The sequence below is a fragment of the Dipodomys merriami genome, unplaced genomic scaffold, assembly GCF_024711535.1.
Source record: "Dipodomys merriami isolate MVZ:Mamm:240054 unplaced genomic scaffold, mDipMer1.0.p SCAF_712, whole genome shotgun sequence".
NCBI classification, from domain to species: Eukaryota; Metazoa; Chordata; class Mammalia; order Rodentia; family Heteromyidae; genus Dipodomys; species Dipodomys merriami.
The window spans coordinates 341,868-368,388 of NW_027206305.1; the positions used below are offsets into that span (position 1 = coordinate 341,868).

The window sequence follows — 26,521 nt, forward strand, 5'->3', positions numbered from 1 at the left end:
TCCCTCTTGGTTATTTATCATTGGTGCCGGTACTGGGGCTTAAACTCAAGGCCTAGGCACTGTTCCTGAGCTTTTCTTCTCTCAAGGCTAGTACTCTACCACTCCAGCCACAGTTCCACTTCTGACTTTTTGTTGGTTAATTTTTTGGAGATAAGAGTCTTATGGGGCTGGGAAGGTGGCTCGGTGGTAGAGCACTTGCCTTGCATGCATGAGGCCTTGTGTTCGATCCCTCAGCACCACATAAGCAAAAAAAAAAAAAAAAAGCCGGAAGTGGCGCTGTGGCTCAAGTGGTAGAGTGCTAGCCTTGAGCTGAAGAGCTGAGGGACAGCGCCCAGGCCCAGAGTTCAGGCCCCATGACCGGAACCCCCACCCCCCCACCAAAAAAAAAGTCTTATGAACTTTCCTGTCCAGATGAACATTGAATTGTGATCCTCGGTGCTCAGCCTCCTGAGCAGCTAGAATTACAGGTGTGGGCCATCTGTGCCCAGCTCAAACCACTCTTTTTCTCTACACAGGATATGCAAATACTCTCCCATTTTCCTTTATTTGTTCTTTCCTTTTCCTTTTCCCTTCCCCTCTCTCCCTCCTTCCCTCCGTCCCTCCCTTTCTTCCCTCTCTCCTTTCCTTCCTTCTTGGTACTAGAGCTTGAACTCAGGGCCCAGACACTGTCCACTTGAGCCACACAGCTCTACTTCTGTCTGTTTGGTGGTTAATTGGGAGTAAGAGTCTCACTCTGAACCTCAATCCTCAGATCTCAGCCTCCTGAGTAGGATTACAAGCACCTGGCTAAAAGGAAGTCCCCCCTCCACCCCCCACACACACCCTAGGCCTTGGCTGTGTGACCTTGCTAAGTGACTTAACCTCTCTAGGAGGTTAAATGAACACAGTTCTCCAGGTGGCTGTGAAGATGGATGGATCACCTGTGCATAGTGTCTGCCCCAGTGTAGGTGGAAAGAAAGCTCCCCTCCCCTCCAGTCGGCCATGCTCCCCTCCCCTCCTGTCATCCCTCTGGGGAGCAGCTTCAAGTCTCCACCAGTGCCTGACCCCACCCAGTCGGCAGATAACAGTATCTCTTGCTTCCTTACTTTGCTTTGGCCTGCAAAATCCTCTCAACCTAATGTAAACCAGATGCTGGCCTTCCTTTCCTGGCCGAGAATTTTCCATAGCCTGCTCCCACCCCTTTCCTGTTTTTGCTCCCTGCTCACCCCCTGCTAAATTCTCCCGTGCCCCCATCTTCCTCTGCAGGGCAACCTTGACCCCACCTGGAAACTATTAGGGGAAAACAGGATGTGTGGCAGAGGGAGAGCATCTCTTGATTCCCCCCAGCCACCCCCCAAAATGGCGGGATCACCAGGGGCTCAGCCTGGCTGAGGGCAGTTGCTGATCTCTCCCTGCTGGGGAAACTGAGTCAGAGTTGCTCATGTGGATCCTGGGCTGGGACTTTAGGAAAAATCAGAGCCAGAAAAATCCGCTCCTCCTCTCTCGCAGATGAGGAAACTGAGGTTGCAGCTTCAACCAGGGTCATTGAAGAATGGGGTTCCCGGGAGGCAGCTAGGCCAGGGGTGGCTCAGGGTCCCTCTGGGGCCTGCCATCTCCTAGTCACCAACTCATTCCTGCCCTCCCCCGCCCCCCCTCCTGCGGTGGAGCCCAGCCGGATCAGGAGGGGAGGTGAAGGGCTGCCCTCGCCCCGCCCCGCCTGCCTGCCCTCCGCTTGGACACCTCCCAGCCCCGGCAGCTGTGCACATCTGGCTGGGTCACTCGGGCTCTTCTCTGGCACGGACTGGTGCTTTGACGGAGGCCTGAGCTGTGTGCATGGCTGGGTACACAGGCATGCATGCCTGTCTTCTTCCTGTCTGTCCTCTCAGACAGGGAACCCACTCTGCCAGGCTTGGCCCTCCACTGGAGGACTTCTCCCTCGTTTTCATTAAAACAACAGCCCCAGCTCCGGACAGCCGCCTCTGGCTGCCCCTCCCTCCTCCAGCTGTGCAGAGTTTGGACAACTGGCTGGAATGTTTTGCAACCAGAATTCTCCCTGGATCCCAGCGCTCGGATTCCAGCAGGGAGGAGCAGCCCGGGAAGGATGGCTGGCTCTAGGGAGAGGAACGAGACTCCAGAGGTCAAACATGGGCCTCGAGACCATCCAGGTGCCCCCAACCCACACCAAAATGACCGACCACCTGCTTGCCTCTGCACGGGGAGGGGGGGGGAGACTGGGCCAGACTCCGGGGAGGGGGAAGGGAGGGAAGGAGGGCAGGACGGAAGGAAGAGACAGCCAAAGGGTGTCAGAGGTTTAGTCTGGCCAATGTGGAGCAGTCAAGCCTGAGGGACAATCCGAGCTCAGGGAGGGGCCAGCGCTTGGAGAATGCTAAGAATGCAATCTGTCCTGGCTGTCCCCTCCACACTCCCACTTTATAGATACAGATAATCGGGGTCCCCAGCACCTCTCTGCTGCATTTCCCCAGATGACACCCTGGTTGCAGACCTGGAACTGAAACCAGGCTACCATGCCAAGCTCGCTTTTCTCCCTGTCCAGGAAGGCTACGCCCTCCCCCCCCCCCCAGAGACCTGTCCCCTCCCCTCCCCAGCCACTGAATGGTCAGCCTGATTCTTCCTCATGCAACACAAGCTAAGTAACAGGTATGTGCTTACCCTAAGTTCATGAAAATGCATGCACACATACCCTCCCCCCACCACACCACACACCACACACACACACACACACACACACAGTGTGTAGCTTCAGAGTGACATCAACCTCCTCGTGGACCAGAAGGCTCTTTCTTGTTCAATCTCCTGCTATGGGCTAGTTGCTCACACCTCCCTCTCCCCTCCTGACACCCCCCCCCCCCCGGCCTGGCTACAAAGATCCATCATACAGTCTATATCCAAGTACATGGATGTTAGTTTGAGCCTCAGTTTACTGAATTTAAAACATTTAAAACGGCAAGGATGAGGTGCTACTGAGTCACGTCTGTAACCCTAGCTGAAGATCTGAAGGTCACAGTTCAAAACTAGCCTGGTAAGGAAAGTGCATGAGACTTCTATGTCCAGTTAACCAGTGAAAAACCAGAAATGGAGTTATGGCTCAAGGGTTAAAGTGCTAGGTTTGAGAGGAAATGCTAAAAGAGTGCAAGGCCCCGCAGGGAACCGGTGGCTCACACCTGTCATCGTAGCTACTCAGGAGGCTGAGCTCCGAGGATTGTGGTTTGCAGCCAGACAAGCAGGAAAGTCCGTGTGACTTTTATCTCCAAATTAAATACAAAAAGCTGGAAGTGGAGCTGTGGCTCAAGTGGTAGAGTGCTAGCCTTCAGCACAAAAGCTCAGGGACAATGCCCAAGCTCTGAGTTCAAGCCCCAATATAGGCACGTTTAAATAAAATAAAATTGGAAAGGATGCTCTTTATTTCATACTTGAGGGGTGCTGATGGCATAAGATGAAGGATTTCCTCTTTGGAGACAATCTCATGAGAGACAAAAGAAGAGGAAAGGAAAGAGGGGGTTTGGAGTCCTATGGGGGTGGGGCTAGGCTGGGTTGTCAGAGATGAAACCTGTCCAACATGACAGCTCAGTCACTCACTGGAAGTGAGAGTCAGGCAGACAATCAGAGGAGAACACAGACACTGCCACCTGAAAGCTCTGAGCAACCCACAGTGCCCGGCTCCTGCCCAGATGACAGCTCATGGCCACCACTGCACAGCCATCGCCAGCACGGAAAAGGCTAAAAGGGTTTGGCCAGTGGCAAACAAGCGAAGGTGAGTGGAGATTCTAATTCAGATGTGTGTCTAATGTCAAAGCTCCACCCGTGCTCCGTCTCTGCCCCCACAGGAAAAAAAAAAAATAAAAAATAAAAAAAAATAAAAAAAAATAAATAATGTCAAAGCTCATCTTTGCCCTTCCAGAAGGAAAAGTTTCTTTCTTTCTTTCCTCCTTGCCTGCCTGCCTGCCTGCCTTTCCTTCCTTCCCTTCTTTGTCAGTTGTGGGGCCTGGGCGCTGTCCCTTAGCTCTTCAGCTCAAGCCTAGCACTCTACCACTTGAGCCACAGCGCCACTTCTGGCTTTTTCTGCTTATGTGGTGCTGAGGAATCGAACCCAGGGCCTCATGCATGCAAGGCAAGCACTCTACCACTGAGCCACCTTCCCAGCACCCTTTCTTTCTCTTTCTCTCTCTCTCCCTTCCTTCCTTCCTTCCTTCCTTTTGGGTCCGGTCGTGGGACCTGAACTCTGGGCCTGGACGCTGTCCCTCAGCTCTTCAGCTCAAGGCTAGCGCCTCTACCACTTGAGCCACAGCGCCACTTCTGGCTTTTTTCTTTTTGCTTATGTCGTGCTGAGGGATCGAACCCAGGGCCTCATGAATGCAAGGCAAGCGCTCTACCACTGAGCCACCTTCCCAGCCCCCATTCATTCTTTCTTTCTTTCTTTCTTTCTTTCTTTCTTTCTTTCTTTCTTCTTTCTTTTCCTTCCTTCCTTCCTTCCTTCCTTCCTTCCTTCCTTCCTTCCTTCCTTCTTTTCTTCTAATATTGGGATTTGAACCCAGGGACTCTCACTCTTGCTTGGCTTTTTGGCTTAAGGTTGGTGCTCTACCACTTGAACCACAGCTCTATCTGGTTGTTGTTGTTTTTTTTTTTTTGCTCAGGCTGGCTCTGAATGGCAGTCCTCAAATCTCAGCTTCCTCATTAGCTAGGATCACAGGCTTGAGTCACTGGTGTCAGCAAAGATGAGGCTCTCTAGAGAAACTAAGGCTTGAAGGAAAGTTAAGATGGAAAGCTCTATTTAAAAGTGGAGGTTGAATGCTGCTGATCACATGTATGGTGTATAACATGTGTACACCGTTATATGTTATAGACTGTGATAGACAATTTGCTCCAGGAAAGTTAGAATGAACTTGTGACTTTAAATGAGCATCATTATTCCACAATACTGTGAAATTTGGGAAATTATGTAATCACTTAATCACAATAAAAAAAAAAAAAAGAACCTGGGGGAAAGTAGGGAGGGAAGGGATGAAGGGGGAAAACAATGGAGGGGGTAACAATGCTCAATACCTTACTCATGTAACTGTAACCCTCTGTATATTATCTTTACAATAAAAAATAAATTAATAAAAAAAAATAAAAGTGGAGGTTGAGCATTCTTGGCGCTGGAGAGGGGGAGGGGTGTGGAAGCAGGGACAAGGCTGGGAGGTGGGAAAAAATGGATGCATGCACAGAGAGTAAACTCTTCATTCTGCTCAGAGCTCAGCTTCAGTACAGGGAGAGAAAAGAACAAGAAAAAAAGGCTGGGAAGGGAGGTTCAGACTGGGAGCTTGACAGGCCAAGTTAAAGAAGTTGGACTTTATCCTAAAGGCTGGAAAGAGACTGTTAAACATTTTTTAGCAGTAGAGGAAAATGACCAGAGAGTCTTGCTAAGGACAACATGCACAAAAAATAGCTGTGAACATTTGCTTATCAAATATCCTGTAAGAGAAAGACTTTCTAAACTTGGAAGTGATAAAAGAGATCTCCACAGAAAAGACTCAATAGATGTGTGTGTGTGTGTGTGTGTGTGTGTGTGTGTGTGCGTGCGTGTGCGCGCGTGTGTGTGTGTGTGTGTGTCAGTCCTAGGGCTAGAACTCAGGGCTTGAAAGCTGCTTTTAAGCTTTTTTGCTCAAAGCTAGCTCTCTACCATTTAAACCACAGCTCCACCTCTGTTTTCTTTGAGGTTAATTGGGGATAAAAGTCTCATTGACTTTCTTACCTTAAATCTCCATCCTCAGATCTCAGCCTCTTGAGTTGCTAGGATTACTGATATGAGCCACTGGTGCCCAGCTAGGAATCAACAAATTTGTTGAAATAAAAATTTTAAACTTCTTTATACTCTTCCCACCATCCATGGGGGAAAAAATAACCCAAACTGAAAGGCAAGTAGCCTTCATAAAACACTTTTACCGATGGCAAAGTGTCGGCATCTTTAACAAAGAGTTTGCCAAAAGCTGGGTGCCTACAAAAAAGAAAAAAAGATAGGAAGAAAAGAAAAAAGAAAAGGAATTCACCAAGCCAGGTGTGGTGCTTATGCTTGTAATCTTCACAATCGGGAAGCTGAGGCAGGAAGATCAAGAGTTCCAGGCAAGGGGCTGGGAATGTGGCTTAGTGGTAGAGTGCTTGCCTAGCATGCATGAAGCCCTGAATTCCATTCCTCAGTACCACATAAACAGAAAAAGCCAGAAGTGGTGCTGTGGCTCAAGTGGTAGAGTGCTAGCCTTGAGCAAAAAAAGCTCAGGAGCCAGGTACTGGTGGCTCACACTTGTAATTCTAACTACTCAGGAGGCTGAGATTTGAGGATCTTGGTTCAAAGCCAGCCCAGGCAGGAAGATCAATGAGATTCTTATCTCCAATTAACTACCAGAAAACTTCAACTGGCACTGTGGCTCAAGTGGTAGAGCGCTCCCCTTGAGCTGAAGAGCACAGGGACAGTGCCCAGGCCCAGAGTTCAAGACACACAACTGACAGAAAAAGGAGGAGGAGGAGGAGAAGCAGCAGAAGCGACAGCAACAAAAGAAGCAGCAGCAGTTCAAGGACAGCATGCAGGTCCTGAGTTCAAGTCCCAAGACTGGCCAAAAAAAAAGGAAAAAGGTTGTTTATTTTGGCCTGTAGTTCTGGAATGGAGATTGACAAGTGCCAACTCCTTCAGCCACAGCTGCTGAGCACCACATGCCATAAGAAGCTGAGAACCTCATGCTGCATCAGAGCACACAACACCACGAGCAAGAGTGTGCACGCGTGGAAATGGCCCGACTTCCTTCCTCTTTACTTTGCCTCTATAGCTGGACTCACGCTTGGGAACTACCAAGTTTTTCACATTAACCTTTGGAAGGACAAACCACACACAAACTGATTCAGACAGTGCACAAAATACAAATGCAAGCCCAGTGCTGGTGGTTCATACCTTAACCCTGGCTCCTCAGGAAGCTGAAATCTGAGGATCTCTGTTTGAAGCCAGCCCAGACAGACAAACTCAAAGGACTTTTAGCTCCTGTTAACCAGCAAAAGGTGGAGTGAAGAAGTGTGATTTAAGTGGTAGAGCCCTAGCTACGAGCAAGAAAACACCCTGAGTTCAAGCTTCAGTATTGGCATACAAACATGAAAGATGGAGAACTAACCTCCCTATCTCAAGATTTCTAAATAGCTATAAAATGAAAACAGTGTGGGACTAGCCTAAAGATAGACACATCAATCAGTGGAGTAGAATCAAGAATCCCAAAATAAGGCCATGAGTCTATCGCCATTTGATTTTCAACAACAGTGCCAAGACCAGGCAATGAGGAAAGAAGATGCTTTTCCATGAATACTGTGTGGACACAACTGGATGTCCACATATAGTAGAAGGAAATTGGGCCTTTACCTCATCCCAACAGACAGAAACTAACTCAAAATTCCTCAAACCCCAAGCATAAGAGCTAAAGGTAGAATATTCATTTTTCCAAAAAAAAAGTTTGTAGCCAGTCACAGGTAGCTCACGCCTATAATCCTAGCAACTCAGGAGGCTGAGATCGAAGGATTGCAGTTCAAAGCCAGCTTAGGCAGGAAAGTCTGTGAGACTCTTATCTCTAATAGCCACCAAAAGGTAGAAGTAGAGCTGTGGCTCAAGGGGTAAACCACTAGCCTTGACCAAAAAAAAAAAAAAAAAAAAAAAAGCTCAGAGATAACATGTAGGCCCTGAGTTCAAGCCCCACAATTGGTGCCAAAAGAAAAAAAAATACAGAAAATTATTTTAAATTTTGTGTGAAGTTTTTGAGACAGGGTCTCACTGTGTAGTGGAGACTGATCTTGAATTTTCAATCCTCCTGCCAGCCTGGGCAGAAAAGAGAGGGGGAGAAATGGAACTCATGATGACAGAACATTATCCTTTACAAGCACTTAGCGCACATCTTGGCACCCAGTAGCTTCTCAGATGGTAAGAGACAGACACGGGCGGAGGTAGAGAGAGAAATCCTAGAGCCCAGAGACACTGTGCTCACCTAGCAGGTTAATTCTTCCTGCCTCCTTCTCAGTGACTTATAGCCAGGCCATTTTCTTCTCTCTTGACCTCCTAGTCTTTGTCTGGGATGGCAGACAAAGCAGCATGGCAGGATTCAGCAGGCACTCGCTCATGGTCATTGAGGAACTGTGCCTGTGACTTTGGTGTTTGCTTGCTCAGGGCAATGAATGCCTCCTTGCCCTGTGCCCTTGAGCCTGGAGTCCGAGCTTGGGATGGGGAATAGGGAAGGATGGAAGGGGAAGGGTCAGGGCCTTACCTGGTTGGCCTCAGGGAGCCAGAGTCCATGGGGGATAGGACAGGCTGGGGGTCCCAGGGTTCTCTTCGAGGCACTGGTGAAGTCTCTCACCCAGGGTCTCTCGTTTGTTGGGCTGGCTCTGGCCTAGTCTATACTATTCTGTCATTTCTGGCAGGACCAGGCCTGGTGAAACCGGATCGAGATGTGTCGCTCGTGGATTCTTCCCTGCCTCCCCTGGTGCCTGGGGTCCTCCTGCAGTGGTCAGAGGTTACAGGTTCATATCTTCGAATGCTTAGTCTTCCCAAGCCCTTCAGGGATAAGGGCTGCCTGACATCAGGGCCGAGGTGGCGTTCTGTGTCTTCCTTCTGTGCCCTGGACTGCCAGTGTCCCTTCTCCTTCCTATCCTGCTGTGCCAAGCCCCCTCCTGTCCTCTCTTGGCCTGTGATTGGCCAAAGAGAGGGGTGTGGGCTGGCAGGCACCCTACACAGAGCCTGGAAGCAGCATCCAGGCCTGGCTGGCCCACCCAGGGCCTCCTGCCCACTGTCCCCCTCCCCCCCCCTCCCGGCCAATCTGGGTTCCCATCTACCTGGAGCAGGTCCTCTGTGATGCTCCTGTTGCCATGGTGATCCTAAGGCAGATGGGCCTAACATTCTGCTCTGGAACCTTCATCTTCTTGGTTCTGCTCTGCCTGCCCCAGACACAGCTGGCTATCAGAGGTACTAGTGAGCAGCTTCCGCCATAGTCAAGGCCTCTGCAATGAATCCTCCATTCCTCAGGCCTCCCTTCAACCCTAACAGCCTAACAGGCTCCCCTTTTCCATCTCAGAAACTCCTGTCTGCTGCAGAAGTCTAAGGGGGAATAAAAAGGCACCGAACCCAAGAATGAGAAGATTGAGATTTCAGCCCCAAGTCATTGATAGCTCTGCAACATTAGCCAAGGAAGACTTTGAACTTCTGCAGACTCCTATTCATGCTTCAAGGACCCAGTTCCAATGCTCCTTTCTCTGTAAAAGTTTCATTGACCTCTATGAATTTGGCACAGATCTTAGGCTCTGTCATTCTGTGTTTGAGGTATTTAAGTATTTTCCTGGCTTTCATTTGACTATGGATTCTTGGAGGCAAGAGTGAGAATAGTTCTGTTCTGGCACCAGGGATGTTTGGCTGAACAATTACTTTGTGGAACAGAAACTGAAGAAGGTCACTGTGAATTAGGTACCATTCTCTCTTTCTTTCTTCTTTTCTTCCTTTCGCACCAGTCCTAGGGCTTGAACTCTGGGCCCGGGCACTGTCCCTGAGCCTTTTTGTGTTCAAGTCTAGTGCTTTACTACTTGAAGCATAGCACCACTTACCTCTTTTTCTGAGAAGTTTATTTGAGATAAAAGTCTCATGGACTTTCCTGCCTGGGCTGGCTTCAAACCATGATCCTCAGATCTCAACCCTAGGATTATATAGCATAGCTAGGAGTGCACCAGTGCCCAGCTCTTCCTTTCTTTTGTGTGCCGGTATTAGGGCTTGAACACAAGGCCTCTCCATCTCATTTGGCTTCTTTGCTCAAGGCGGATACTCTACCACTTGAGCCACAGCTCCACTTCCAATGCTTTAGTGGTTACCTGGAGATGAAGCCCTGTCTGGCTTCAAACTGTGATCCTCAGATCTCAGCCTCCTGAATAGGTAGGGTTACAGGTGTGAGCCATCTGTGTCTGGCAGTATACCAGTCTTTTTTTTTTTTTTTTTTTTTTTTTTGGTGGGGGGGTCCAGTAGTGGGGCCTGAACTCTGGGCCTGGGCGCTGTCCCTCAGCTCTTCAGCTCAAGGCTAGCGCTCTACCACTTGAACCACAGCACCACTTCCAGCTTTTCTCTTTTTGCTTATGTGGTGCTGAGGAATGGAACCCAAGGCCTCAGGCATGCAAGGCAAGCGCTCTACCACTGAGCCACCTTCCCAGCCCAGGATACCAGTCTTACAGGCTCAATCTTTTAGCCCTTTGTCCCAGTACAGGTTGGGTCATTTGGTCCTTGGCTCAGGCTTTACCATGTGCCTGAGGGCTGCCAGCTGGTGGGAGAGACAGTGACTTGCACTGTTCTCAGCGCTGGGGTGGGGCCAATAGAAGCTGCTCATGGGGTATGTCTGAGGACCTCCTAAGGCATCTGAGAGGGGCAGGGACACAGGAACCTCTTAGGTGGTCCTGGATTATTAGTGCCTAGAATCCTGGCATTCTGGGAAAAAGGAAGCTAGATACTCCAGAGTATCTGTGTCTCTGTAGCTGCTGACAGAACCTTGCAACATCTGCTCAGTTTGCCTAGACACTGACCAGCTATACGGTTCCTCAGCAAGAACCAACTAATCACATGCGCCCTCCCGTGGACACTACAGGGAAAGCAGAAACCTGATTTTACCAATTCTCCCCTCCCCCCCCCCCCCCCCCCAGGGAGAGGGGGACAGACTAGAGATGGAACTTGCCAGGAAGGTGATCTTCCATTTGAGCCATGCCTCCAGCCGCTTTTTGCACTTGTTATTTTTTCCCAACTTAGCCAAGTATGAGAGTCTACACACAAATCATACGTGTACATCTGAAGTGCCCAAAGCTCTGAATCATGGGCTCCAGCGTACAGCCAAAAGGTTATGTAATGCCAATCTAGCATGCCCTGTTACTTGGCACTAACTCTCTTGGCATTAACCTTCTTTCATCATCCTGCTTTATCAGGTAGGTGGCTGGCCCTGGGACACACACACACACACACACACACACACACATACACACACTGGACAGAATAGTGGTAAGTACACAGAATAGTGGTAAGTACACAGACCTGGACACAGAGACACACTTATGCACCTGCTTCTTTTTTCAATATCTTCTTCTTATAATATGGTTCCTCTGGCAGAGTCTTCTTGATGAAACCATTGGTAAAAAGGGGTCGGATTAACACACTGGTGTGCAACTGCCTTCATATGAAGACTGGCCTGTGCTATGATCTATCTACTTGTGCTTTCCTGTGTCACTGGGGATGACAAGTGCACACCTGTGTGCCCAGCCATTGTGCTACTCCCACAGCTAGGATGGCAGGCGTGTACCACTGCATCCAGCCAATAATGGAGATGGAGTCTTGTGGACTTTTTTTTTTTTTTTTTGTCGGTCATGGGGCTTGAACTCTGGGCCTGGGCATTTTCCCTGCACTCTTCAGCTCAAGGCCAGTGCTCTACTGCTTGAACCACAGCATTTCAGGTTTTCTAGTAATTTATTGGAGATAAGAGTCTCACAGACTTTCCTGCCGGGGCTGGCTTTAAACCGTGATTCTCAGATCTCAGCCTCCTGAGTAGCTAGGATTACAGGCGTGAGCCACTGGTGCCTGGCTTTTTTTTTTTTTTTTTTTTTTTTTTGCCAGATCATCTACTTCTGATCTGTACCTCCTGAGTATTTAGGGTTACAGGATTGAGCCACTGAAAATTAATAAAATAAACTTCTAGATTTATTGTTGTTGTCTTTTGTGTGTATGTTTTTTTTTTTTTTTTTTTGAGGGGTTGGTTTTGGCAGTATAGAGGCTGGAACTCAGGTCCTCATTTGCCAAACAAGGGCTCTCCATAACAAATAGTCAGGTGAGTTACTCCAGGCATGATACCAGGCACATATTTTAACTTTAATTTTTTAAAAATGTAGGTATTAGCTGGGCTCCTAGCTATTCAGGAGAATAAGATCTGAGGATCTTTGGTTTGAAGCCAGCTAGGACAAGAAAGTCCATGAGACTCATGTCCAACTAACCACCAGAAAGCCCCAAGTGGAGATGTGGCTCAAGTGGTAGAGCACCAATCTTAGTGTTTACTACTCCAGTAGTAAACGCTAAGGAAGAGTCTTGAGTTCAAATTCCAGAGCTAGCCCCAAAATGAAAAGAATGAAAAGTAATCAACCAAGGCCATTATGAAACAGTTATATGTATATATTATAAAGGCAAAAAATATGCAAATATCACCTGCAACTCAGCGCACTTAGCAACTATGTCTGACAGCGTGGGCAGAGGAAGGGGAAAAGAAGGGAGAGGAGAGTGGATTCATTTTAAGGCTCAGGGTTGTAAATCAGGGCCTTTGGAAATGCAGTCCCCAAACCACTCACACCCCAAACCCCTGTAGTGCTTGGAAAAAATTCAGGAGCTGATTGTAGAGAAGCAGCAAGTTTCATACACACCCTGTAGACCAGCCACGCAATGTAAGATGAGCAGGTTGTAGATACCACCAGAGCCTTAGAAGAAGTCTGGAAGGGGAGTAACGGATCAAATAAGCTTCAGATGCTAACTGCCTCCCTTAGAGATCTGCACCCCTGGGGATCTACAGCCTTGGCCGTCTGCTCTGGGTGGCTGGGAGCCAGCAGCACAAGCCCCTGGACACACCCATCAGGTCACACAAGAGGGCTCTCTAGGCTGGGCTCTCAGGCCCTGGTCGCCTACCCTAGCTCTGAAGCCCCGCCTAACCAGCCCTTCCAACCAATCACAGCCTGAGAGGCCTGTGATGTCACCATCAGCCAATCAGAGCTCCTCACCCTTGTGTGCAGAATTCTATCACTCTTACTAACATGATGAAATTCCAAAGTAACACTACCAACCGTTTCACACGGGGACACTGAGGCAAAGAGGAGAGGAGGCCGGCCCAAAGGCAGCACACAGAAGCCAGGACTTCTCATTATAACCCAGATTGGCTTTTGCATGGCCAATGAGACTGCCAAAGCCCTGTCCCCAGGCAGCTCTGACACAGGAGATGAGGCCTGAGGCTCAGCCCTGCCTCCCTCCCCCCCCCCCCCCCCCCCCCCCCCCCGCTTCTTCCCTGCAAGATCTCAGGGGTCAGGACAGGAGATTGTGGGTGCAGACTCAAACTCTTGGATTCCAGGGCCGTGGCTGGGAATGTTGTCCCAGATTCTAGCCTTGGTCTTAGGGGGACTTCCCCAGGAAGGAATTAGAGAGGCCTTGGCCAGGCTGTGCTGGCTGCTGCTTCTGAGCAGATTACAAGAAAAGGAGCCAAGATAAGGAAGTCTTTGTGGAGGCCCTGGTTTATGCCATCAGCTGACCCCTTGGTACACATGGACGTGGGCAGTGCTGGCCTCTAAGTGTGGGTAGGGGCACTGGCCACAGGGTCTCAGAGAGTCCGGTCATCCCAGTGGCCAGACCTTTCGTGGGATCACTCAAGCAGCCTGGAGCCCTACTTGTGAGTAGGGGGTACCCTGGGTAGAAAGGGCTAGGGCTTTGAGAGCCTTTAGGGGATGGATGACTTCCCTTGCGTATGCACGGGCAGCACCTGTGGGTGTGAAAAGGTCCTGGGTGGGAATTACCTTGGTGTGTTCAAGGTCCAGGGAAAATAGCCAGTTTGGGGTAGCATTAAAGACAAATGGAGGAGGGGGAAAGGGTCAATTATTGCTTTCATGAGTTTTTACTGAGGATCTGCTCTGCGAACACATGGAAGCTTCTGGTGGGAAGAGACACACATGGCAAACTGCATGCAGATATCCTGTCTAATAGAATTTTGTGTCGGGACACATGCTGTGTTGAAAATCAGGCCAGCCAAGAGGACAGGCTGGTGGCGATGGGGCATCGTTCTCAGTAGGATGATGGGGGGGGGGAGGAAAGGTGACCTGAAGTGGGAATGAGCCATGCTACCCCCTAGGTAGCTGAATCAGCAAGTGGAAAGACCGTGAGGTCACTAGTGGACATCCTCTCTAGCCAGGCCCTGTGCTAGGAATAGGGACACAGTGATGAAAACTGACTGGGCCCCTTGCCTATGTCTCACTTCAGAGAGGTTGAGGGAGCATGGGGAAGTTGGTGAACAAGACAAAGTCAGAACCCTGCCTGGCTCTGAGTGGCTGAGCTCAATGCCTACATCATCGTACAACTTAGAGGTCCCTAGCAATTCACAGGCCTGGGTTTCCCTGCCAAGGCTGGGGAGGCAGCCTCTGGCTTTGATTTCCTGGGTTCCCACCTCATTCCTCTCCCAAAGTCAAGGCCCGGGGCAGGATCCTGGCCAAAGTCACACAAGCCTTCCAGACAGGAAGTTGGCTTGTGATCTCTACCAAAGTCACCATCTGCTCGTTCACCAGGACCCAGGTGCATCCGCAGCAGCCCGGTGTCTGGCCATGACCATCACCTATACAAACCAAGTAGCCAATGCCCGTCTGGGCTCTTTCTGGCGCCTGCTGCTGTGCTGGAGGGGCAGCATCTACAAGCTGCTCTATGGCGAGTTCCTCATCTTTCTGTTCTGCTACTATGCCATCCGCTTCATCTACAGGTATGGGTGGTGGGGCTGGGGCCTGGGCCTGGGAGGGAGGGGGCCAGGGCAAGTTTGAGGCTTCTCCCAGTCAGTGCCAGTTAGCTATAAGGCTGCGCTAACATCTTGGCCAAGCCTTGGAGAGCTGATGAGAGACAAGAAGTCAGACTGAGGGTTGAGGTGTCACCTAGAACATGCACAGTGCCTGGATTTGCATTCCTAACACAGGAAGAACAAAACACAAAAATCAGACTAGGAAGATAGGAGCTTGAGGTTAGGAGTACCTCAAGCCCTGTTCCAACCCAGGGAGCACTCTGTACCTCAGGCTTGAGCTAGTCTCACCGGGTCTGCCCATTTTATGAGTCTCTCCTACAGGCTTTCAGGCTCTGACTGTGCATTTGAAATAGATATGTACTTCATTAGGTGCTGGTAGATCATGCTTATAACCCTAGCTACTCAGGAGGCTAAGATCTGAGGATCATGGTTCAAAGTCAGCCTAGGTATGAGACTCTTATCTCTAAAGAACTAAAAAAAAAAAAAAGCTGTAAATCCTCTGTACATCACCTTTACAATAACAATAAAAAAAAATTTAAAGACCCACTGAAAAGCTGGAAGTGGAGCTGTGGGTCTAGTAGTAGAGTGTTAACCTTGAGCAAAAAAAGCTCAGGCTGGGGCTGGAAAGGTGGCTCAGTGGTAGAGCGCTTGCCTTGCATGCCTGAGGCCCTGGGTTCGATTCCTCAGCACCACATAAGCAAAAAGAAAAAAGCTGGAAGTGGCGCTGTGGCTCAAGTGGTAGAGCGCTAGCCTTGAACTGAAGAGCTGAGGGACAGTGCCCAGGCCCAGAGTTCAAGCCCCATGACCGGACCCAAAAAACAAAACAAAACAAAACAAAAAAAAGCTCAGGCCTCAGTTCAAGCCCCAGAACCGGTACACACACACACACACACACACATACATATATATATATGTATATATATATATACATATATATATGTATATATATATCTTTGTGTATATATATATATGTATATATATACACATATATTTTGATAAAACTAAACAATAAAATGTAGGAGAGAAGGATGAATACAACTGCAGAATATATGCTACATTTTAAGGTGAGAAAGTGTATTAATGACTAGAATGTATTGGTAACTATCGAATACCTAGAATTATTTTATTATTTTATTGTTGGTCATGGGTGTGAGTCATCAGTGCCTGCCTAGATTTTTTTTTTGGATAGACTTTTTTTTTTTTTGTCCGTCATGGGGCTTGAACTCTGGGCCTGGGCGCTGTCCCTCAGCTCTTCAGCTGAAGGCGAGCGCTCTACCACTTGAGCTACAGCGCCACTTCCGATTTTCTGGTGGTTTATTGGAGATAGGAGTCTCACAGTCTCTCCTGCCCGGGCTGGCTTTGAACCGCGATCCTCAGATCTCAGCCTCCTGAGTAGCTAGGATTACAGGCGTGAGCCACCAGCGTCCAGCTTTGGATAGACTTTTTACCAAAATAAGTAACATCCTGGTGGGGTAGCTTCATGCCCATCTCCTCACTATTCAGGAAGTTGAGATAGAAAGGATCATGGTTCAAGCCAGCCAGGCAAGAGTTCATAGGACCCCACACCATCTCAGCCAGTCTGAGTTTTGTTTGTTTGTTTGTTGCCAGTCCTGGGGCTTGAACTCAGGGCCTGGGCTCTGTCCCTGAGCTTCTTTTGCTTAAGGTTAGCACTCTACCACTTGAGCCACAGCACCATTTCTGACTTTTTCTGTGTATGTGGTCCTGAAGAATGGAGCCCAGGGCTTCATGTATGATAGGCAAGCACTCTACCACTAAGCCACATTCCCAGCCCCAGTTTGAGTTTTTTTTTTTTTTTTTTTTTAAGAGCAGTTTACTGGCCCTCCCTTCCTTCCTTCTTCTTCTTCCTCCTGTCCCCATCCCCTCCTCTTTCTCCTTCTTCTTTATGGTCTCAGTACTGGAGCTTGAACTCAGGGTCTAGGCACTATCCTGAACTTTTTCACTCAACGCTGGCATTCTACCACTTGAGACATGCCTCTGGTCTTGCAGTTGTGCTAGTGAATTGGCGATGGTGTCTGATGGACTTTTCTGCTTTGAATCACGATTCTCCAGATCAATCTCAACCTGATTTTGAATGCTGGCTCCTTGATTTTTAAAAAGAATCTCTGTTGCCCATAGCTGGCCCATCTTTCTACTCCTCAGTCAATGGTCAGAGGAGGATTTGTGCAGGAATTGCACTAGGGCCGGCTCATCACCTGCTGTCATTTGTCCTGGCTCAGGGAGAGGAAGGGCTCTGGGTCCAGGCCTCGTGGAAGGGACAGCTCCACGGCGAAGCTGGACCTACCATCTCCTCACCGTGCCCACTCACCCCCATGCCCTGCCCCCAGGCTGGCTCTCTCCCAGGACCAGCAGCTCCTGTTTGAGAAGCTGGCTCTGCATTGTGACAGCTACATTCAGCTCATCCCCATTTCCTTCGTGCTGGGTGAGTGCTCCCTTCGGCTGGCCCCCGGCCCCAGGCCTCTGCAGGCTCCACCTAGACCCTGGGGCTGACCAGGAGGAGCTGGGAAAGGAGGGCAGGAGGGAGTCAGGAGTGCCTCTGTGTCCCTCAGGTAAAGGTAGATATTAGGAAGGACGTCTTGCTGTTGGCGCTCAAGGGAGGAGCCTGGAGCCCCCGCCGGCAGCTGTCTGTAGGATTTCTGGGGCCCCAGCAATCGAGGCTTGCGGGCCTTCAGGAAAGGAGGCTTTGATTGCCTCCCCATGCCAGGAAGGCTGGGCTGGGCCGCTCTCATCAGAAAGATGGAGGAAGCCAGGCCTCAGCCGGCGCCGGTCTCTGGCCACAGCCAGACCCCTCGCCCCGCGTGCTCCAGGTTTTTACGTGACGCTGGTGGTGACCCGCTGGTGGAACCAGTATGAGAACGTGCCGTGGCTCGATCGCCTCATGAGCCAGGTGTCGGGCTTCGTGGAGGGCAAGGACGAGCAGGGCCGGCTGCTGCGGCGCACACTCATCCGCTATGCCAACCTGGGCAGCGCGCTCATCCTGCGCAGCGTCAGCACCGCCGTCTACAAGCGCTTCCCCAGCCTCCAGCACCTGGTGCACGCAGGTGGGCGCGTGGGCGTGGCCGCGAGGGCGGGGCGTGAGGCTGTGCGGGCGGGGCACAAGTAGGTGGGTGGGCGGGGCCAGAGCCTGAGTGGCTGGCGGGAGCGGACGGTGGGTGGAGCCAGAGTCTCTCAGATTTGAGGATTGAGTGGAGGGCAAGGGGGTGGGGCCAGCATCTGGGGGCGGGGCATGAGCTGGAAAGTGGGGCCAGGCCAGGGTTTGAAGCAGGGTCAAGGACTTTCCTGTGATAAGGGAAGGAGCCCCAGGGACTTGGGAAAGGATTGAGGGTCTTGGATCTGCTTCACTCTGTTCCGATCTCTGGGGAGGCCTTGCCTTAAGTTGACTCTGGACATTAACACAGCCTGTCCCTCGTGCTCAGCCAAAATCAGCAGATGGCAATGTATTTGTTCAAAGAAAGAGAATAATCTCCAGGAAATGGAAGTTTTTTTGTTTTCCATTTGCTGGTTTTGTTTGCTTTTCCTTTTGTCTTGTTTGTTCATTTATCTGTCTTTGGGAGGGTAAGGAGGTGCATGGAAATGGAGGATAAGGGGCTGGAAATGTGGCTCAGCGGTAGAATGCTAGTTTTGCATACTTAAAGCTCTGGGTTTGATTCCTCAGTACCACATAAACAGAAAAAGCCGGAAGTGGCACTGTGGCTCAAGTGGTAGAGTGCTAGCTTTGAGCGAAAGAAGCTCAGGGACAATGCCCAGGCTCTGAGTTCAAGCCCTAGGACTGGAAAAAAAGAAAGAAAAAGAAAGAGAGAGAGGGAGGAGGAGAGAGAGAGGAAGGAAGGAAGGAAGGAAGGAAAGAAGGAAGAGAAATGGAGGGACAAAGGGTGAACAAATGCAGCAGTGGGACTTACTAGACACTGTTAAAAATGAAACTATACAACTTGTGGGTGGGGATGGGAGGGAAGAACTGGGTGAGAGCAAGGGAAGGGATGACATCATCCATAAAGAAATGTACTCAGCTGGGAGCCAGTGGCTCACATCTGTAATCCTAGCTACTCAGGAGGCTGAGATCTGAGGATCACAGTTCAAAGTCAGCCTGGGCAGGAAAGTCCGTGAAATTCTTATCTCCAATAAACCACCAGAAAACCGGAAGTGGCGCTGTAGATCAAGTAGTAGAATGCTAGCCTTGAGCTGAATTGCTGAGGGACAGAGCTCAGGCCCAGAGTTCAAGCTCCATGACCTACAAAAAAAAAAAAAGAAGAAATGTACTCTTCATTTGACTTATGTAACTGTTAACCCCTTTGTACATCATCTTTAGAATAACAATAAAAATTTTAATTAAAAATATAAAAAAGAAAGAGGATAATAAAGAAGTACACATATCCTTATGGGCTCAGAAGGGCCTTAGTGCCAGTCACCTCTTCCGCAGTTCCTCCCGTCTGTTGCTGTCTTCGCTCTTCTCTGCAGGCTTTATGACCCCTGCAGAATACAAGCAGTTGGAGAAGTTGAGCCTGTCACACAACATGTTCTGGGTGCCCTGGGTGTGGTTTGCCAACCTGTCCATGAAGGCCTGGCTTGGAGGTCGAATCCGGGACCCCATTCTGCTCCAGAGCCTGCTGAATGTGAGCCCATTACACAGATGGGGCTGGGATGCAGCCGGAAGGGTGGAGCCTCTGGTAGAACAAGATTTCCTCCACAGAGAAAGCTGCAGCCCCCAAGGATCTTCCTTTTTTCCTCACAGGATTCCACAGCCCAAGATGGCCCTTCTCCAAATGCCCCTTCCATGCCTCTCTAAGTGAGCCTGTGACATCCTGGCTCCTTAGTGCTAGATAAGGAAACTGGAAGAGGGAGGTTAATGAACGGTTTGTGGCAACAAAGTCAGGGTTGTTCCATGAACACCGGACTAGGAAGAGCTGAAGATGAGCTTGGGGGAACAGGTAGTATCAGAACCCCATCCTTCCTTCCTTTTCTGCCCCCTAGGAGATGAGCACCTTGAGAACTCAGTGTGGACACCTGTATGCCTATGACTGGATCAGTGTCCCACTAGTGTACACGCAGGTGAGAGCTAGGCTGGTGAAGGTGCGTTCCTTTAGGAAATGGAGGCCAGGAAGCCCCCAGGAAGTGGACTCATCCTAGAGGCTGGGGGCGGGGTGGGGGGGTCATGCTGGCAGCTGTGTCTGGAATGTGAAGGTTCTATTTCATGCCAAGTCCAAAGCATTCAGGTTCCTGCCTGGTCCAGCCTCGTAGGGACACTGATTATCTTCATCTGTGTGTGTTGGAGCTGTGTGTGTGTGTGTGGGGGGGGTAACTGAGGTTTGAACTGAGGGCCTTAATTGTTCATTCAACATTCTCACTCACAGCTGGCATGCTATGCTATTAACCATGCCTCCAGTCTGGCATTGTTTTTTGTTGGTCGTGGGGCTTGAACTCTGGGCCTGGGTGCTGTCCCTCAGCTCTTCAGCTCCAGGCGAGCGCTCTACCAATTGAGCCACAGCGCCACTTGTGGTTTTCTGGTGATTTATTGGAGATAAGAGTCTCACTGACTTTCCTGCCCAGGCTGGCTTTGAACCTCGATCCTCTGATCTCAGCCTCCTGAGTAGCTAGGATGACAGGTGTGAGCCACCAGCGCCTGGCCAGTCTGGAATTTTTTCTGATTAATTGGAGCTAGAGTCTCACTGTAATTCTCTGGATCCCAGCCTCTTGGGTAGCTAAGATTATAGGCAGAACCATTGGTACCCATCTTAAAGAGGAGAAACCGGGTGAAAGTCAGAACAAAGCTTAAGACTCTCACCCTGAGAACTCTTCAGTCTGGGAAGTCCCTGCTCAGTCCCCCCCACCCCCATCCCTTCCAGGTGGTGACGGTGGCAGTGTACAGCTTTTTCCTGGCTTGTCTAGTGGGGCGGCAATTTCTGAACCCAGCCAAGGCCTACCCAGGCCATGAGATGGACCTCATTGTGCCTCTGTACACATTCCTGCAGTTCTTCTTCTACATGGGCTGGCTGAAAGTGAGTCCTTCCCACACCCACCAGGCCGGGACCCTGGCTGGAGTGGTCACAGCCAGGTGAACCCTGATCTTAATATCTCAGCCTCCTGAGTCAGTAGCTAGGATTACAGGCCTGAGCCCCTGGCCCCTGGCCATATGCTGTGGCTTTGAAGACACCTTGTCAGGCAGATGTGGAGATAATAGGCTCTAAGAGTTAAGAATGGGGAACAGAGCTGGGTGTTTTGTTGGCTCACACCTGTAATCCTAGCCACTCAGGAGGCTGAGATCTGAGGATCACGGTTCAAAGCCAGCTCGGGCAGGAAAAGCTGTGAAACTCTTATCTCCAATAAAGCACTCAGGAAACCGGAAGTGACCCTGTGGCTCAAGTGGTAGAGCACTAGCCTTGAGCTGAAGAGCTGAAGGACAGCACCCAGGCCCTGAGTTTAAACCCCATGACCAAAAAAAAAAAAAAAGAATGGGGAACAGAGCTTCAGGAGGTTTGACTCAGGGTTCCCAGGGTCCCATCTGTCCCCCAAGGTGGCAGAGCAGCTCATCAACCCCTTTGGAGAGGATGATGATGATTTTGAGACCAATTGGATCATTGACAGGAACTTGCAGGTATGGGGGAAGGGAGGGAGGACACATTATGGAGCCGTCCCAAGCTGGACCCAAGGAGAGGGGGTGGTCCCCCACAGTTCTGTAGGATGCCTTATAGTGAACTGTGCCCAGTCCCAACCCCCTTCATAGCCAATCATTCGCTCACAGAATTCTCACCTCAACTCTGTGTGTGTGTGTGTGTGTGTGTTAGCACTGAGATTTAAACTCAAGGCTTTACACTTGCTAGATAGGTGCCCTGCCATTTATTTGAGCCGTGCCCTTAGTCCTTTGTGCTTTTGTTGTTTTTCTAGTAGGGTCTCACTTTTTGCCTGGGCTGGCTTGGACCACAGTGCTCCTATTTGTGCTTCTTTCATAGCTGGGATGGCAGGCATGTACCACTGCACCCAGCTTTCTTCTTGGTTGAGATGGGGGATTTCTGTGAACTTTTCTACCCAGGCTGGCCTGGAAACACAATCCTCTCAATATCAAGTTTCCAAGTAGCTAGGATTACAGGTGTGAGTCACTGTTAGGCTCATCTCCACTTTTGAGGATAGAAGGAAGCATCTGTTGAGGTAGGTCCACAGAGGGGGGGAAAGAAAAGTGACTTCACTAAGTCATTAGGTAAGTGCATGGTACTGCCCAGGCTGAACTGTCTATTGGATTGCCCCCTCTGTCGCTGGAGACCAGGTGTCCTTGTTGTCTGTGGATGAAATGCACCAGGACTTGCCTCCTTTGGAACGGGACATGTACTGGAATGAGATGGAACCTCATCCCCCCTACACGGCTGCCTCTGCTCAGTCACGCCAACCTTCCTTTTTGGGTTCTACCTTCAATATCAGGTGAGCTGTGCCAGAAACTTGGTGGGAAATCCCTCAGGTGCAGGTTTCTTAGCAACTTAGAATAGCCTTTTTTTGGTCCAATCTTGGGGCCTGAACTCTGGGCCTGGGCGCTATCCCTAAGCCCTTCAGCTCAAGGCTAGCACTCTACCACTTGCACCACAGTGGCACTTCTGGATTTTTTTTTTTTTTCTGCTTATGTGGTGCTGAGGAATCGAACCCAGGGCCTCATGCATGCAAGGCAAGCGCTCTACCATTGAGCCACCTTCCCAGCCCAGAATAGCCTTTGTTAATAATATATAATTAAGATGCCTAATAAGGGCCAGGCAACATAGGAGGCTCTTCAGAAACATAAATTGCCTTTGTTTTTCCTCCCCAATTATGCTAGTTTGTTATGTCCAGTTTTCAGACAATTAGGTACAAGTTCAAAGAGGTTAGCTAAGCTGTCTGGTCCAAAGCCACATAGCTAGCAAAGGGCACATCTGAGCCCGGTATGTCTGCCTCTACCATCTCATTCTTTTTTTTTTTTGCCAGTCCTGGGGCTTGAACTCACGGCCTGGGCACTGTCCTTGAGCATCTTTTGCTCAAAGCTAGCACTCCACCAATTGAGCCACAACACCACTTCTGGCTTTTTCTGTTTATGTGGTACTGAGGCATAGAACCTAGGGCTTCAGTATGCTAGACAGGCACTCTACCACTAAGCCACATTCCCAGTCCTACCATCACATTTTTTTTTTTGTCGGTCATGGGGCTGGAACTCTGAGCCTGGGTGCTCTCTCAGCTCTTCAGCTCAAGGCTAGCGCTCTACCACTTGAGACATAGCACCACTTCCAGTTTTCTGAGTGGCTTATTGGAGGTAAGAATCTCATGGCCTTTTCTGCCTGAGCTGACTTTGAACCATGATCCTCAGATCTTAGCCTCCTGAGTAGCTAGGATTACAGGCCTGAGCCACCATGCCCTGCAACCATTGCATTCTTTTTTTTTTTTTTGGGGGGGGGGGGAGGTCCAGTCATGGGGCCTGAACTCGGCTTGGGCGCTGTCCCTCAGCTCTTCAGCTCAAGGCTAGCGCTCTACCACTTGAGCCACAGCACCACTTCCAGCTTTTTTCTTTTTGCTTATGTGGTGCTAAGGAATCGAACCCAGGGCCTCATGCATGCAAGGCAAGTGCTCTACCACTGAGCCACCTTCCCAGCCCCAACCATTGTATTCTTATACCACAGCTGAGGCCCGGAGAGAAAAGAGACATGCTCAAGGGCGGCTGAGCACCTGTTCCCTGACTCTGTCCTGATCTTTGCTTTCTGACAAACTGGGAGCTTAACAGGAGCAGGGCCATTCAGCACCTCCTAGGTACACTTTGTAAGCCAGACACTGGTGGCTCGTGTCTATAATCCTAGCTCCTCAGGAGGCTGATATCTGAGGATTGCAGTTCAAAGCCAGCCTAGATAGGAAAGTCTGTAAGACCCTTCTCTCTAGCCACCGAAGAGCTGGAATTGGAGTTGTGGTTCAAGTGGTAGAGCACCAATAGCCTTGAGTGAAAAAGCTAAGAAACGGTGCTTGGGCCCTGAGTTCAGGCCCCAGTACTGACCCAATTTCCTCTGCCAAGTCCCATTTCAGTTTGCTTAGGTCAGAAACATTTCTGCAGGTTGCCTTGGAGCCTTCCATTGTCTGCACCCCCACATTTGAAGGTTAGGGTGGGGAGGGGAGGGCAGATGACAGAATAAACAGTGCATAGATGTTGCCTGCAAGGAACACACAAGTGTGTAGTAATACTCAAGGCCCCAAACTCTGGGAACAAGGCATAGAGAAGAGAATGCTTAGGAAGGGACAGGATGGAGAATGGAGATTGCCTTTGGGTGGGTGGGAGGCCTCCTGAGCCTAAAGTTAGGCCTTGGAGCACGGAGGACTTGGAGGTGGGCAAGGGCAGGCCGCTCTGGAGTAGGTGAGCTCTCCCTTGCAGAGGGAAGGTCTTGGGGCCACAGCAGGTCTGCTGTGAAGAAGCCAAATGTCTTTCTTGGCAGGTGTTGCTTCTAAAAATCCCTTGAGGAGGGGCTGGGAAGGTGGCTCAGTGGTAGAGCACTTGCCTTGCATGCTCGAGGCCCTGGGTTTGATTCCTCAGCACCACATAAGAAAAAAGCCGGAAGTGGTGCTGTAGCTCGTGGTAGAGTGCTAGCCTTGAGCTGAAGAGCTGAGGGACAGCGCCAAGTGGTAGAGTGCTAGCCTTGAGCTGAAGAGCTGAGGGACAGCGCCCAGGCCCAGAGTTCAGGCCCCACGACCGGAAACAAACAAACAAAAAAAATCCCTTGAGGAACCACAAATCCCTTTGTCTTGCTCAAGGGATTGTCACTCTTGGACCTACTGTGAATGGCCCAGGGGGACCAGGAGTTCCTTTTGCCTGGGGTTAGAGGTTTTAGCTGGAAGATACTCTTACATGCCAGGCTTGGGAGTTGTAAGTTAACAGTGGACAAGGAGACAGAATAGTGAGAGGAAGTGGGCCTGGAAGGAGTTGCGGGATGTCAGGGGAGAGTTGGGCCATTCATTGGAAGAAGACAGAGCCAGGTGCTGGTGGCTCATGCCAATAATCCTAGCTACTCAGGGGGCTGAGATCTGAAGATTGTAGTTTGAAGTTAGCTAGGACAGTAAAGTTTGTGAAAATGATCTCTGACGAACTACTAAAAAGCCAGAAGTAGAGCTGTAGCTCAAGTGGTAGAGCACTAGTCTTGAGTGAAACAGTAATTACACACACACACACACATACTCACGCACACATGCATGGGTGGCTTTGGCTCCAGACCCAGGGAGGGAAGGTCAGCTTTTGTCTACCCACTCAGACCTGACTGTCTCCGTTCTTTTTATTGCCAGCCTGCAGAAAGAAGAGATGGAGTTTCAGCCAAACCAGGAGGACACTCACAATGACATCATTGGCTGCTTCCTAGGGCTGCAGTCCCATGACCACTGTCTTCCCAGGACAGACTCCAAGAGCAAGCTACTAAGGTCCAAGAAGGAATCGTACCTGGAGGGCCGGCCCACCAATGCCAAGCAACATCCAAGGGGACAAGAAGACAGCAAAGCTTGGAGACTTAAGGGGGTGGATGCGCTCAAAGCGGCATCATTCTATGAGAGGCCAGGCTACCACAGTGCCCCTCAGACACCCCTCAGCCACACCCCCATTGTCTTTCCCCCAGAGCCATCAGTACCCTTGAGGCTTCACAGTATGGCAGGCACAGACACAGAAGACCAAAGCCTTTTAAATCCTGTGACTTCTGAGGCCAAGGAAAATTTTGAATTGCTCCCAGATGATGAGACTTTGATGGCGCACCAAGGTCACATGAGGAAAAAAACTGTGGAGTTTAATCTAAACCATATGCCAGAGATCCCCAAGAATTACCTCAGAGACCCTTTTCTGGAGCAATCACCAAGAAATCGACACACTATACTCAAAGATCACACAGATCCCTTCTCAGCCTTGGAGAACAGGTATGTCCTCCCAAAGCAGGTTGATTGCATTCCCCTCTGTGAACAACCTTCCTCCAGTTGTCTGGCATGGTATATAGGTCCCTCACACTATGGACTTAGGAGGAGGGTGGCTGTTTACTGTACCCAAGATCTTATCACCACTCCCCTGGAAGCCTGGGAGTGGCAGACCAAATTCAGGTGGGCCAATGTTATCAAAGGGCCCTCTTTATTTTGTGCAGAATGGCCTGGGATTCTATGTACTGTACCCAAGGGTCTAAATGATGGTGACTCTTGTTAGTCTTCAAGGTGGGAAAGTAATCCAGTCCAGAAGCAAGGCAGGCAGGTGGTAGGGAGTATTTTTTTTAATGCTTTAGGGATCCTGCCTATACTTCTAAAACTTTACTACTTCCTTAAGCCTCCAGCTGTCAAGAGTTCCCGATTCTAGACTTCTCTGCCCAGTGAGAAACTCTACCTCATTGTAATCACAATATAGGAAGTATGACTTCCCATTTCTACATCTGTAAGCTATTTTTGTGGTCACAACACCCAGCTTGTGATTGAAATGCAAAGGGTAACATAGGGTAACAATTTCAGTTCTGCTTCTTGAGCTAGACTATCCCAACTAGTATAAGAAAGATGGCCCAAAATCTGCCTCAGCTTTTCTAACAAAATTAACTTTGTTGGGCGCCAGTGGCTCATACCTGTAGTAACTATTCAGGAGTCAGATTTTACGATTGCTGTTTGAAGCCAACCCTGGTGGGAAAGTCCATGAGACTATTATCTCCAGTGAACTAACTACCCAGAAAAAGCCAGAATGGCCCAAGTGTGAAATGTTAGATTTCAGCAGGAGCTCCCAAGGACAGCACCCAGGCCCTGAGTTCAAGCCCTAGGACCAACCACCCCCCCCCAAAAAAAAAAAAACAAAACAAAAATCTTCTCACACCTTTCTTACATCTTCCACAGGGATGAAGCCTGTACCTAAATGCTTGCTAAGGGGCACACCTGGTTGCCAGTGTGCATGCCACTGAACTCTGATCTGGTTATGCAGACATACAACTATCGACACAGTAGATTACTTCAGCCTCTAAATGCCTTAACAGCAGTAA

The 26,521-nt window shown here is 49.8% G+C and overlaps 2 protein-coding genes and 1 long non-coding RNA gene across 4 annotated transcripts in view; 1 reads left to right on the top strand and 2 right to left on the bottom strand.

Moving 5' to 3' along the window:
* Window positions 1–8,793, bottom strand: part of LOC138818113 (guanine nucleotide exchange factor for Rab-3A) — a 31,699-nt gene extending 22,906 nt beyond the window's left edge. For both annotated transcript variants that reach the window (XM_070009023.1, XM_070009022.1), the window contains exon 1: window positions 8,268–8,793. In XM_070009023.1, the coding sequence (XP_069865124.1) occupies window positions 8,268–8,296 (29 nt within the window). In that variant the 5' untranslated portion in view covers window positions 8,297–8,793. The remainder of the gene's footprint in view (window positions 1–8,267) is intronic.
* Window positions 8,794–14,355: 5,562 nt separating this feature from the next.
* On the top strand, window positions 14,356–26,473 carry LOC138818122 (bestrophin-1-like). Its single transcript, XM_070009036.1, has 10 exons — window positions 14,356–14,507; window positions 16,886–16,980; window positions 17,366–17,599; window positions 19,014–19,168; window positions 19,527–19,604; window positions 20,399–20,551; window positions 21,067–21,147; window positions 21,814–21,965; window positions 24,822–25,436; window positions 26,379–26,473. Exons 1-10 carry the CDS (start codon window positions 14,356–14,358, stop codon window positions 26,395–26,397), a joined length of 1,734 nt encoding a protein of 577 aa, XP_069865137.1. The 3' UTR covers window positions 26,398–26,473.
* LOC138818123 (uncharacterized) lies at window positions 17,996–24,968 on the bottom strand. Its single transcript, XR_011368983.1, has 3 exons — window positions 24,726–24,968; window positions 18,965–19,025; window positions 17,996–18,786 (listed from the first exon to the last, which is right to left on the bottom strand). It is a non-coding gene; the product is annotated as an uncharacterized lncRNA (long non-coding RNA).
* Window positions 26,474–26,521: the final 48 nt, after the last annotated feature.

Coding starts and splice junctions, on each gene's coding strand:
- LOC138818122 (XM_070009036.1), top strand. CDS start 14,356: ATGACCATCACCTATACAAACCAAGTAGCCAATGCCCGTCTGGGCTCT. Junction 17,600..19,013: donor CCAGCACCTGGTGCACGCAG/GTGGGCGCGTGG, acceptor TCTTCTCTGCAG/GCTTTATGACCCCTGCAGAA. Junction 21,148..21,813: donor TCATTGACAGGAACTTGCAG/GTATGGGGGAAG, acceptor GCTGGAGACCAG/GTGTCCTTGTTGTCTGTGGA.